Below are 13,365 nucleotides of genomic sequence, written 5' to 3'. Positions count from 1 at the left end.
ATTAAGTCGGGTGATGCTGAGGGAATTAGATTAGGAAATGAGACACTTAAAGTAGTAAAGGAGTCTTGCTATTTGTGGAGCAAAATAACTCATGATGGTCGAAGTAGAGAGGATATCAAATGTAGACTGGCAATGGCAAGGAGAGCATTTCTGAAGAAGAAAAACTTGATAACATCGAGTATAGATTTAAATGTCAGGAAGTCGTTTCTGAAAGTATTTGTATGGAGTGTAGCCATGTATGGAAGTGAAACGTGGACGATAAATAGTTTAGACAATAAGAGAATAGAACTTTCGAAACGTGGTGCTACAGAAGAATGCTGAAGATTAGATGGGTAGATCACATAACTAATGATGAGGTATTGAATAGAATTGGGTAGAAGAGGAGCTTGTGGTACAACTTGACTAGAAGAAGGGATCGGTTGGTAGGACATGTTCTGAGGCATCGAGGGATCACCAATTTAGTACTGGAGGGCAGCATGGAGGGTAAAAATCGAAGAGGGAGACCAGTACACTAAGCAGATTCAGAAGGATGTAGGCTGCAGTAGGTACTGGGAGATTAAGAAGCTTGCACAGGATAGAGTAGCATGGAGAGCTGCATCAAACCAGTCTCAGGACTGAAGACCACAACAACAACAACAACAACAATGTTTATTCTTAAATTTCCGTTGCTTCGAAATATTGTGTTATTACAGAAAACGGAAACGCAATCAGTGCTACTGTAATAAAAACGCCGACAGTCTGGAACTGATAGTGACAGAAGAATCGATACAGGTTTGCTGAGACAGTAATGTAGATGTTGCTGTGTGGTGTGGCGTATTAGACGGTATACATGCTCGTGCAATGTGCACCACTTCGTCTACTCAATAGTTTCTGATAGTCGTCCGCCGACATCCGTTGTACTGCAGAATGCCATCATCCCTAGTTTGGAAGTATTTTACGACATGTGATAACAGTGAAGTAAAATGCTCTACTTGCTTCAAAGGGTAAAATACGGGAGGAGTGACTACAAACTTGCGACATCATATAAGGAGAAAACTTCCACAATGTCCCTTGAAAGAGAAGATATATTTGATTGATATACCCATGACTTGGGATATAACTGAACTCTTAATTTTGTGGTTGCTTCAACGTGAGAAATTGATATCCCAAAAGTATGACGCAAGGAAGTCGTGTACTTGTGACCATCCGCTCTCTCCATCGCTGCGCTTTTCTTCCTCGCTGGAGACACAGTGACCAATTTCTGCCACACCCTCTGAGCCGTGCTGCGGCTCGCGTTGGTGCTGTTGCAGGTTTCCGTCCTCTGTTGAAGGCCGGACTGTATCCCTTTGTTGACATGGTTCGCTTGCTGGTCTTCTTGTTGTGTTGAGTGGCGCCACTTGGTTTTGCAAGCCTGTCCGCTAGTGGCAGCAGCGGCGTTTTCGATATGTAGTAACTGTGGCCCTATCTTTGGGGGGACGTCATTGTTCTTCCGGGTCGTGTGAGTGAGCAGTTCGGTTGGGGACTCTGAAGGAGCCAAGAGTGCAGTGCGAGAACACGCCGGGACTGCTGGCGGCACACGTGCACTGCCAGGAGGAAGGGCTGTGGTCGCGAGGGTACACGACCTGGTCGTCAACCGGGTCCAACAAGCTTTAAGTTAAGTGGATTTTATTCCTAGTAGTGAAACCTCCACCACTTTGAGATCTCGCGCTTCTCCAGTGATTTGGGTTCTTATTACTGCTCGCAGTGTCGCCGAAATGAAGAGCAACGAATGGAGTGCTTGGGGAAGGCGGATCTAATTAGCTTTCCTCGACTTCTTGTTACTAATTGATGCAGTCTATGTGTTACTATTTGTTAAGTTAAACCAGCGGTATTTTTCCTGCCTGGTGGCCGCTAACGCCCCAGTTACCTGCCCTGGAGTTTAGTATAGGTAACGGCAGTGCACGTTTCCTCGCCCTGCCGCAGCTGTCCGGTAAGGCGTGTAATTTTGACAGTTTCCTTGATTTGTAGGTCGGTTGGTGTTTCTTCTACTCTGGTAGTAGTGAATCCTTTCTCCTTTCGGAAGCTGTTTTATTGTATGTTTCTAAATTTTTTAAATATAATTGCCATTCTTGGCGTTACAGCAAGTTTAAACGGTTGTGCTAGCAAGTTTACTATCATTTTGTCTCACCTGTTTGGTAATCAGTTGCCCGTCGTTTAATTTAACTTTTGCTGTTGCCTTGCTGTTTGACAGTATGTTTGTAAATTTTTTTAATAATTGCCATTCCTGACGTTAAAGGCCTTCAGCCGTGACTGTCGCTACTTGCCTTAAAATTCTAATGTGTCAATTGTATTTTATCAGTTAACCTTTAAGACCTTGGTGACTTGTTTTCAGTATTTTAATAACTGTAGTTTGTAAGTTGCAAAAAATTAAACAATTCTTAATTTATTGCCATTAAGGCCTTCAGCCGTGAAACAATTCTTAATTTATTGCCATTAAGGTCTTCAGCCATGAGTGTCGTTGTTGTTGTTGTTGTGGTCTTCAGTCCTGAGACTGGTTTGATGCAGCTCTCCATACTACCCTATCCTGTGCAAGCTTCTTCATCTCCCAGTACCTACTGCAAGCTACAGCCTTCTGAATCTGCTTAGTTATTCATCTCTTGGTCTCCCTCTACGATTTTTACCCTCCACGCTGCCCTTCAATACTAAATTGGTTATCCCTTGATGTCTCAGAACATGTCCTACCAACTGATCCCTTCTTCTGGTCAAGTTGTGCCACAAACTTCTCTTCTCCCCAATCCTATTCAATACTTCCTCATTAGTTATGTGATCTAACCATCTAATCTTCCTGACACTTAAATCTATACTCGATGTTAACAAGTTTCTCTTCTTCAGAAACTCTTTCCTTGCCATTGCCAGTCTACATTTTATATCCTCTCTACTTCGACCATCATCAGTTATTTTGCTCCCCAAATAGCAAAACTCCTTTACTACTTTAAGTGTCTCATTTCCTAATCTAATTCCCTTGGCATCACCCGACTTAATTCGACTACATTCCATTATCCTCGTTTTAATACCTACTCCAAATTTTTCTTTTGTTTCCTTTACTGCTTGCTCAATATACAGATTGAATAACATCGGGGAGAGGCTACAACCCTGTCTTACTCCCTTCCCAACCACTGCTTCCCTTTCATGTCCCTCGACTCTTATAACTGCCACCTGGTTTCTGTACAAATTGTAAATAGCCTTTCAATCCATCTATTTTACCCCTGCCACCTTTAGAATTTGAGTGTCGTTACTTGTCATAAAATTTTAAAATCGCAATTGTATTTTTGCAGCGAGCTTTAAGACCTTGGTCACTTGCCTTTAATATTTTAATAAGTGTAATTGTAAGTTGCAGCAAGTTTAATCAGTTCTTAATTTATTGCCATTAAGGCCGTCATCCGTGCAACAATTCTTAAATTATTGACATTATTTTAATTTGTTGTTGATTTTAAATAATGTGTATGTGATTAAAAGAAAAGGCAACCAATAGCAACTGATTACGGCCCCGTCCACAATCATAACCGAATTCTGCCTTCCTTGACCACCAGGTCTCCCCCGTAATCTCATATCGATCGAGATCTACTCTTTCACCTTCATTAGAATTATTCGACCTTTGTTCAAACTCTACGTTTATCGTTGAAAATAACAGCAATAAAAAAGGGTTACTTCAGGAATCGGGTGTTTAGAGTGGTTTTAATAGGAAGGTTAATCTGGTGATGAAAAAATCCGTTACAGCTGAAGACCGGTTACATGCTGCTATTACCGCAAACACACATGCACACACACATGCACACACACACACACACACACACACACACACACACACACACACACACAGATACATTTGATAAGCTAAACTGGAGAAAGAAACAGGTACGACACCTAGGGACACCTTTCTAACTGGATACAGTGTCTGTACAGCAAGATTTGAGAATTAATGGTTACACTTTCAGCTCGTGTTTGAATGTCTCTATTTAGAAGCGACAGATTTTGGTGACGCATTGCACCGACATCAGGCCCCTCTATTGACGATACAGTATGGCACCGAAATCTGTCGCTTCTACGAGGGTCATTCCAAAAGAAATGCACACTATTTTTGTAAAAATACAGTTTTCATTCTGCATGTGTGAAAGTTTTACAGTGTGTAGACACATCCTTCCCGCTTGTTTTCAAACGTAGTTCAACCTGTTGCCGCGAATGGCACCGTCACAGCATGTCTTCAAGATGGCTGCTACACTTGACGTTCGTCAGAAGCAACGTGCTGTCATAGAATTCCTGTGCTGTGAAAGCGAGACAGTGGGAAACATCCTCAAGAGGCTGAAAAAGGAGTATGGAGATGCTGCTGTCGATCGTAGTACAGTTAGTCGGTGGGCAAGCAGGTTACGTCATGAAAGAGGGCACGGCAATATTGAGGATTGTCCTCGCAGCGGCAGGCCTCGTACTGCACACACTCCAGACAATGTGCAAAGAGTTAACGAATTGGTGACTGCGGACAAACGCATAACAGTGAACGAATTGTCACGCTACGTTGGGATACGGGAAGGAAGTGTTCGCAGAATACTGAAAGTGTTGGCGTTAAAAAAGGTTTGTGCCAGGTGGGTTCCCAGGATGTTGGCAGTGGCTCACAAAGAAACAAGAAAAACGGTATGCAGCGAACTTTCGGAACAGTACGAGAATGGTGGAGGTGAATTTCTTGGAAGAATTGTGACAGGTGATGAAACAAGGCTCCATCATTTTTCACCAGAGACGAAGAGGCAATCAATGGAGTGGGATCATGCAAATTCACCCAAGAAAAAAAATTCAAATCCACACCTTCTGCTGGAAAAGTTATGGCTGCGGTGTTTTTCGATTCCGAAGGACTCTTGCTTGTGGACATCATGCCAAGTGGAACCACCATAAATTCTGATGCATATGTGACGACACTGAAGAAACTTCAAGCTCGACTGAGTTGTGTTCGACCACATCGGCAAAAGCAGGATGTTTTGCTGTTGCACGACAACGTACGGCCACATGTCAGTCAAAAAACCATGGGAGCCATCACAAAACTCGGATGGACAACACTGAAACAGCCGCCTTACAGTCCTGACCTGGCTCCGTGTGACTACCATCTCTTTGGGAAACTGAAAGACTCTCTTCGTGGAACAAGGTTTGAAGATGATAACGCCCTTATGCACTTTGCCAAACAGTGGCTTCAAGAGGTTGGTCCAGAATTTTACCGTGCGGGTATACAGGCGCTGGTTCCAAGATGGCGTAAGGCAGTTGAGAGGGATGGAAATTATGTGGAGAAATGAAAATATTGTTCCTAAAGGATGTATCCAAACACTGTAAAACTTTCAAACATGTAGAATAAAATGTGGATTTTTAAATAAATAGTTTGCATTTCTTTTGTAGTGACCCTCGTAAATGAAGCGATTCAAACACGCGGCTGAAGGTTTTACCTTTAACTTTGATACACTGATCAGCAGTTGCCCCTTTCTCCATCCGGACTAGGTGGTGGATACTGGAAAGTTGTGCCGGCACGAGGCTGTACTCACTTTCCGCAGCAGGGGAAGTCGAGCAGCCGCTGCCCCAGGCCGAACTGCTCGCCGTCGCGCAGCGTTTGCGGCAGCTCCTTGTCCAGCGTCTCGGGCAGGTAGAGCGACAGCGCGCCGCCCACCACGCCGATGGCGCCCAACACGATCAGCGGCAGCACCGGGCTCACCACAGCCTGCAGACACCGACACACGTACATACACACCGTCGCGTGTACCCACCTTCTACATCTACATTTATACTCCGCAAGCCACCCAACGGTGTGTGGCGGAGGGCACTTTACGTGCCACTGTCATTACCTCCCTTTCCTGTTCCACTCGCGTATGGTTCGCGGGAAGAACGACTGCCGGAAAGCCTCCGTGCGCGCTCGAGTCCCTCTAATTTTACGTTCGTGATCTCCTCGGGAGGAATAAGTAGGGGGAAGCAGTATGTTCGATACCTCATCCAGAAACGCACCCTCTCGAAACCTGGACAGCAAGCTACACCGCGATGCAGAGCGCCTCTCTTGCAGAGTCTGCCACTTGAGTTTGCTAAACATCTCTGTAACGCTATCACGCTTACCAAATAGCCCTGTGACGAAACGCACCGCTCTTCTTTGGACCTTCTCTATCTCCTCTGTCAACCCGACCTTGTGCGGATCCCACACTGATGAGCAAGGTCGAACGAGTGTTTTGTAAGCCACCTCCTTTGTTGATGGACTACATATTCTAAGGACTGTCCCAATGAATCTCAACCTGGCACCCGCCTTACCAACAATTAATTTTATATGATCAGTCCACTTCAAATCGTTCCGCACACATACTCCCAGATATTTTACAGAAGTAACTGCTACCAGTGTTTGTTCCACTATCATATAATCATACAATAAAGGATCCTTCTTTCTATGTATTCGTAATACATTACATTTGTCTATGGTGAGGGTCAGTTGCCACTCCCTGCACCAAGTGCCTATCCGCTGCAGATCTTCCTGCATTTCGCTGCAATTTTCTAATGCTTCAACTTCTCTGTATACTACAGCATCATCCGCGAAAAGCCGCATGGAACTTCCGACACTACCTATCACCTTCAGCAGGGCTACAGTATGTCACCAGAAATATCTGGACCGAGTACATCTACATCTACATCCTTACTCCGCAAGCCACCTGACGGTGTGTGGCGGAGGGTACTTTGAGTGCCTCTATCGGTTCTCCCTTCTATTCCAGTCTCGTATTGTTCGTGGAAAGAAAGATTGTCGGTATGCCTCTTTGTGGTCTCTAATCTCTCTGATCTTATCCTCATGGTCTCTTCGCGAGATATACGTAGGAGGGAGCAATATACTGCTTGACTCCTAGATGAAGGTATGTTCTCGAAATTTCAACAAAAGCACGTACCGAACTACTGAGTGTCTCTCTTGCAGAGTCTTCCACTGGAGTTTATCTATCGTCTCCGTAACGCTTTCGTGATTACTAAATGATCCTGTAACGAAGCGCGCTGCCCTCCGTTGGATCTTCTCTCTCTCTTCTATCAACCCTATCTGGTACGGATCCCACACCAGTGAACAGTATTCAAGTAGTGGGCGAACAAGTGTACTGTAACCTACTTCCTTTGTTTTCGGATTGCATTTCCTTAGGATTCTTCCAATGAATCTCAGTCTGGCATCTGCTTCACCGACGATTAATTTTATATGGCCATTCCATTGTAAGTCACTCCTAATGCCTACACCCAGATAATTTATGGAATTAACTGCTTCCAGTTGCTGACCTGCTATATTGTAGCTAAATGATAAAGGATCTTTTTTTCTATGTATTCGCAGCACATTACATTTGTCTACATTGAGATTCAATTGCAATTCCCTGCACCATGCGTCAATTCGCTGCAGATCCTCCTGCATTTCAGTACAATTTTGCATTGTTACAACCTCTCGATATACCACAGCATCATCTGCAAAAAGCCTCAGTGAACTTCCGATGTTATCCACAAGGTCATTTATGTATATTGTGAATAGCACACCACAAATCTCTCTTACTTCGGTAGAATTCTCTCCATTGAGAATGACATGCTGTGTTCTATTATCTAGGAACTCTTCAATCCAATCACGCAATTGGTCTGATAGTCCATATGCTCTTACTTTGTTCATTAAACGACTGTGGGGAACTGTATCGAACGCCTTGCAGAAGTCAAGAAACACGGCATCTACCTGGGAACCCGTGTCTATGGCCCTCTGAGTCTCGTGGACGAATAGTGCGAGCTGGGTTTCACACGATCGTTTTTTTCGAAACCCATGCTGATTCCTACAAAGTAGATTTCTACTCTTCAGAAAAGTCATTATACTCGATCATAATACGTGTTCCAAAATTCTACAACTGATCGACGTTAGAGATATAGGTCTATAGCTCTGCACATCTGTTCGACGTCCCTTCTTGAAAACGGGGATGACCTGTGCCCTTTTCCAATCTTTTGGAACGCTAAGCTTTTCTAGAGACCAACAGTACATCGCTGCAATAAGGGGGGGCAAGTTCCTTCGCGTACTCTGTGTAAAATCGAACTGGTATCCCATCAGGTCTAGCGGCCTTTCCCCTTTTGAGCGATATTAATTGTTTTTCTATCCCTCTGTGATCTACCTAATCTAACTCTGTCATCTATTTCGATATCTACCATTTTGTCATTTGTGCGACAGTCTAGAGAAGGAACTACAGTGCAGTCTTCCTCTGTGAAACAGCTATGGAAAAAGCAGGGAAAAGACACAAAAAAATGACTCGCCATGGAACAGCCGACATAACAGCGCCGAAACTGGGACTTTCGGTGCATCTCACAGTTTTCCAGCCTGAGCAGGCAATTACTAAAAGGGAAAAGAAGGCACAAAGACAAACTCAACCCCTCCGTGGGATCATAAAGTAGCTATGTCTATTGAGCGAGCTGAGCGTGCTGTGTGTATGGCCGATGTCAAAACGAAGTGCTTGCCATCCGTGGTCGAAGTGGAGCTTGGATTCTGACGCTACCAGCTTTAATGGTGAGCGTTCTTTGACATTTCTGTGACACTCGTTCCGGCCGATGGCTCTTTTTCTCACGCTGCACCGGTTTACTGATTCTTGACTGCTTCGTGCTCCCCCCGTCCGTTTTGGAAATTTGTGGTAAGTTCTATGGGACCAAACTGCTGAGGTCATCGGCCCCTATGCTTACACACTACCTAATCTAACTTAAACTAACTTACGCTAAGGACAACACACACACCCATGCCGCGGGCGGACTCCGACCTCCGTCGGGGGGAGCGGCGCGAACCATGGCAAGGCGCCTAGACCACGCTGCTACCGTCCGCTTTGCGGTCGTGTTTTGGTAACGTCTATTTTTGAACTCTCGTTACACGTGCGCAACCCTCTCCCTCGTAAACAAACCACTGGATCTATTAAGGCTAATTCCTCTTAAACTAAAAGCGAAAATATAGCAGGGAGATCTGTTTAGGTCATGTCTTTGTAGGGTTACTGGTGTTTCATTTCTTTTAAAGGATCTTGCAGCCTATATGTGTTATTTTATACTTTAACTGTTCAGCTTTTATTTGTCTAGAAGGGAGGTCCCCTGGATAGGAATAAAATTTTTTGTGCGGGAGTATTAGTAACTTGCAGTTCTTGACAAGCTTTAGTAATAATTGGCTGGGTAATCCTTCGGACATACTGAAGTTCTTGTTATTTGTAGGCGTGGTTAATTACAGTTTTCGAGTCGAGCATTTGTTCACAGTCGAGGTAACCGGCATCCGGTGCGTGTCACACTGAAAAGATACTTTGCATTGTTTGGCACGCTTGATTAAGTTTAACATAAAATCTTTTAAGATTAATGTTTGTGTTCTGAAGCAATAAATTTCTCGTGCCCGCTTCTGTGCTAGCCTTGAGTTCAGTGTCTTTTGACATGGGCCAGTGAACTGTTGTTTTATCCCGGCCTTTTTTAAGAGAAGTTTTACGTATGTTGTAGTTTAGCCAGTGTTAATTTCACGCATTATTTCCGCGGATCGGGTGCCCGAGGTCTACCTCAGAGTGTAATGTGCGTCTGTGGGCTTGTACCATGAGCTCACACAAGGCTGTTTCCTCATAATTTATTCATTCTGGTCTAAGGAACCTCTTTGAGTAAATTGTTTTGTCTAACATTTTCGAAGCCTAAAGGTATGTACAGGGTGGTTCATTGACAGTGACCGGGCCAAATATTTCACGAAATAAGCATCAAACGAAAAAACTACAAAGAACGAAACTCGTCTAGCTTGAAGGGGGAAACTAGATGGCGCTATGGTTGGCCCGCTAGATGGCGCTGCCATAGGTCAAACGGATATCAACTGCGTTTTTTTAAAAATAGGAATCCCCATTTTTTATTATATATTTGTGTAGTACGTAAAGAAATATGAATGTTTTAGTTGGACCACTTTTTTCGCTTTGTGATAAATGGCGCTGTAATAGTCACAAAGTATAAGTACGTGGTATCACCTAACATTCCGCCAGCGCGGACGGTATTTGCTTCGTGACACATTACCTGTTTTAAAATGGACCGTTTACCAATTGCGGAAAAGGCCGATATCGTGTTGATGTATGGCTATTGTGATCAAAATGCCCAATGGGCGTGTGCTATGTATGCTGCTCGGTATCCTGGACGACATCATCAAGTGTCCGGACCGTTCCCCGGATAGTTACATTATTTAAGGAAACAGGAAGTGTTCAGCCACATGTGAAACATCAACCACGACCTGCAACAAATGATGATGCCCAAGTAGGTGTTTTAGCTGCTGTAGCGGTAAATCCGCACATCAGTATCAGACAAATTGCGCGAGAATCGGAAATCTCAAAAACGTCGGTGTTGAGAATGTTACATCAACATCGATTACACCCGTACCATATTTCTATGCACCAGGAATTGCATGGCGACGACTTTGAACATTGTGTACAGCTCTGCCACTGGGCACAAGAGAAATTATGGGACGATGACAGATTTTTTGCATGCGTTCTATTTAGCAACATAGCGTCATTCACCAACAGCGGTAACGTAAACTGGCATATAATGCACTATTGGGCAACGGAAAATCCACGATAGCTGCGACAAGTGGAACATCAGCCATCGTGTCGGGTTAATGTATGGTGCGGCATTATGGGAGGATGGATAATTGGCCCCCATTTTACCGATGGCAGTCTAAATGGTGCAATGTATGCTGATTTCCTACGTAATGTTATACCGATGTTACTACAAGATGTTTCACTGCATGACAGACTGGTGATGTACCTCTAACATGATGGATGTCCGGCACATAGCTCGCGTGCGGTTGAAGCGGTATTGAATAGCATATTTCATGACAGGTGGCTTGGTCGTCGAAGCACCATACCGTGGCCCGCACGTTCACCGGCTCTGACGTCCCCGGATCTCTTTCTGTGGGGAAAGTTGAAGGATATTTGCTATCGTGATCCACAGACAATGCCTGACAACATGCGTCAGCGCATTGCCAATGCATGTGCGAACATTATGGAAGGCGAACTACTCGTCGTTGAGAGGAATGTCGTTACACGTGTTGCCAAATGCATTGAGGTTCACGGACATCATTTTCAGCATTTATTGCATTAATGTGGTATTTACAGGTAATCACGCTGTAACAGCACGCGGTGTCAGAAATGATAAGGTACGTGTATCACATTGGAACAACCGAAATAAAATGTTCAAACGTACCTACGTTCTGTATTTTAATTTAAAAAACCTTTCTGTTACCAACTGTTCGTCTAAAATTGTGAGACATAGGTTTGTGACTATTACAGCACCATCTATCACAAAGCGAAAAAAGTGGTCCAACTAAAACATTCATGTTTCTTTACGTACTACACGAATATGTAATAAAAATGGGGGTTCTTATTTTAAAAAACGCAGTTGATATCCGTTTTACCTATGGCTGCGCCATCTAGCGGGTCAACCATAGCGCCATCTGGTTTCCCCCTTCAAACTAGACGAGATTCGTTCTTTGTAGTTTTTCGTTTGATGCTTATTTCTTGAGATATTTAGCCCGGTCACGATCAATGTTCGTTGTCACAAAAATTCAATATACAGGGTGTTACAAAAAGGTACGGCCAAACTTTCAGGAAACATTCCTCACACACAAAGAAAGAAAATATGTTATGTGGGCATGTGTCCGGAAACGCTTACTTTCCATGTTAGAGCTCATTTTATTACTTCTCTTCAAATCACATTAATCATGGTATGGAAACACACAGCAACAGAACGTACCAGCGTTACTTCAAACACTTTGTTACAGGAAATGTTCAAAATGTCCTCCGTTAGCGAGGATACATGCATCCACCCTACGTCGCATGGAATCCCTGATGCGCTGATGGAGCCCTGGAGAATGGCGTATTGTATCACAGCCGTCCACAATACGAGCACGAAGAGTCTCTACATTTGGTACCGGGGTGGCGTAGGCAAGAGCTTTCAAATGCCCCCATAAATGAAAGTCAAGAGGGTTGAGGTCAGGAGAGCGTGGAGGCCATGGAATTGGTCCGCCTATACCAATCCATCGGTCACCGAATCTATTGTTGAGAAGCGTACGAACACTTCGACTGAAATGTGCAGGAGCTCCATCGTGCATGAACCACATGTTGTCATGTTGTGTCGTACTTGTAAAGGCACATGTTCTAGCAGCACAGGTAGATGATAATGTGCTCCATTGAGCGTAGGTGGAAGAACATGGGGCCCAATCAAGACATCACCAACAATGCCTGCCCAAACGTTCACAGAAAATCTGTGTTGCTGACGTGATTGCGCAATTGCGTGCGGATTCTCGTCAGCCCACACATGTTGATTGTGAAAATTTACAATTTGATCACGTTGGAATGAAGCCTCATCCGTAAAGAGAACATTTGCACTGAAATGGGGATTGACACATTGTTGGATGAACCATTCGCAGGAGTGTACCCGTTGAGGCCAATCAGCTGCTGATAGTGTCTGCACACGCTGTAAATGGTACGGAAACAACTGGTTCTCTCGTAGCACTCTCCATACAGTGACGTGTCAACGTTACCTTGTACAGCAGCAACTTCTCTGACGCTGACATTAGGGTTATCGTCAACTGCCTCGTCCATTGCAGGTGTCCTCGTCGTTCTAGGTCTTCCCTAGTCGCGAGTCATAGGCTGGAATGTTCCGTGCTCCCTAAGACGCCGATCAATTGCTTCGAACGTCTTCTTGTCGGGACACCTTCGTTCTGGAAATCTGTCTCGATACAAACGTACCGCGCCATGGCTATTGCCCCGTGCTAATCCATACATCAAATGGGCATCTGCCAACTCCGCATTTGTAAACATTTCACTGACTGCAAAACCACGTTCGTGATGAACACTAACCTGTTGATGCTACGTACTGATGTGCTTGATGCTAGTGCTGTAGAGCAGTGATTCGCATGTCGACACAAGCACCGAAGTCAACATTACCTTCCTTCAATTGGGCCAACTGGCGGTGAATCGAGGAAGTACAGTACATACTGACGAAACTAAAATATACAGTGTGTTACAAAAAAGTACGGCCAAACTTTCAGGAAACATTCCTCACACACAAGTAAATAAAAGATGTTAATTTCCATGTTAGGGCTCATTTTAGTTTCTCATTCCAACGTGATCAAATTGTAAATTTTCACAATCAACATGTGTGGACTGACGAGAATCCGCACGCAACTATGCAATCACGTCATCAACACAGATTTTCTGTGAACTTTTGGGCAGGCATTGTTGGTGATGTCTTGTTTGGGCCCCATGTTCTTCCACCTACGCTCAATGGAGCACTTTATAATGATTTAATACGGGATACTCTACCTGTGCTGCTAGAACATGTGCCTTTATAAGTACGACACAA

The 13,365-nt window shown here is 44.2% G+C and overlaps 1 protein-coding gene across 1 annotated transcript in view; it reads right to left on the bottom strand.

Annotated features, from left to right (window-relative positions):
- Window positions 1-13,365, bottom strand: part of LOC126161559 (organic cation transporter protein-like) — a 169,328-nt gene that overhangs the window by 4,315 nt on the left and 151,648 nt on the right. Inside the window, exon 9 of the mRNA XM_049917497.1 lies at window positions 5,535-5,707. Within this exon, the coding sequence (XP_049773454.1) occupies window positions 5,535-5,707 (173 nt within the window). The remainder of the gene's footprint in view (window positions 1-5,534; window positions 5,708-13,365) is intronic.

This window comes from Schistocerca cancellata, chromosome 2, assembly GCF_023864275.1.
Source record: "Schistocerca cancellata isolate TAMUIC-IGC-003103 chromosome 2, iqSchCanc2.1, whole genome shotgun sequence".
NCBI classification, from domain to species: domain Eukaryota; kingdom Metazoa; phylum Arthropoda; class Insecta; order Orthoptera; family Acrididae; genus Schistocerca; species Schistocerca cancellata.
Note: the sequence above shows the minus strand (reverse complement) of the source record. Positions and strands in the feature narration are given on the sequence as shown.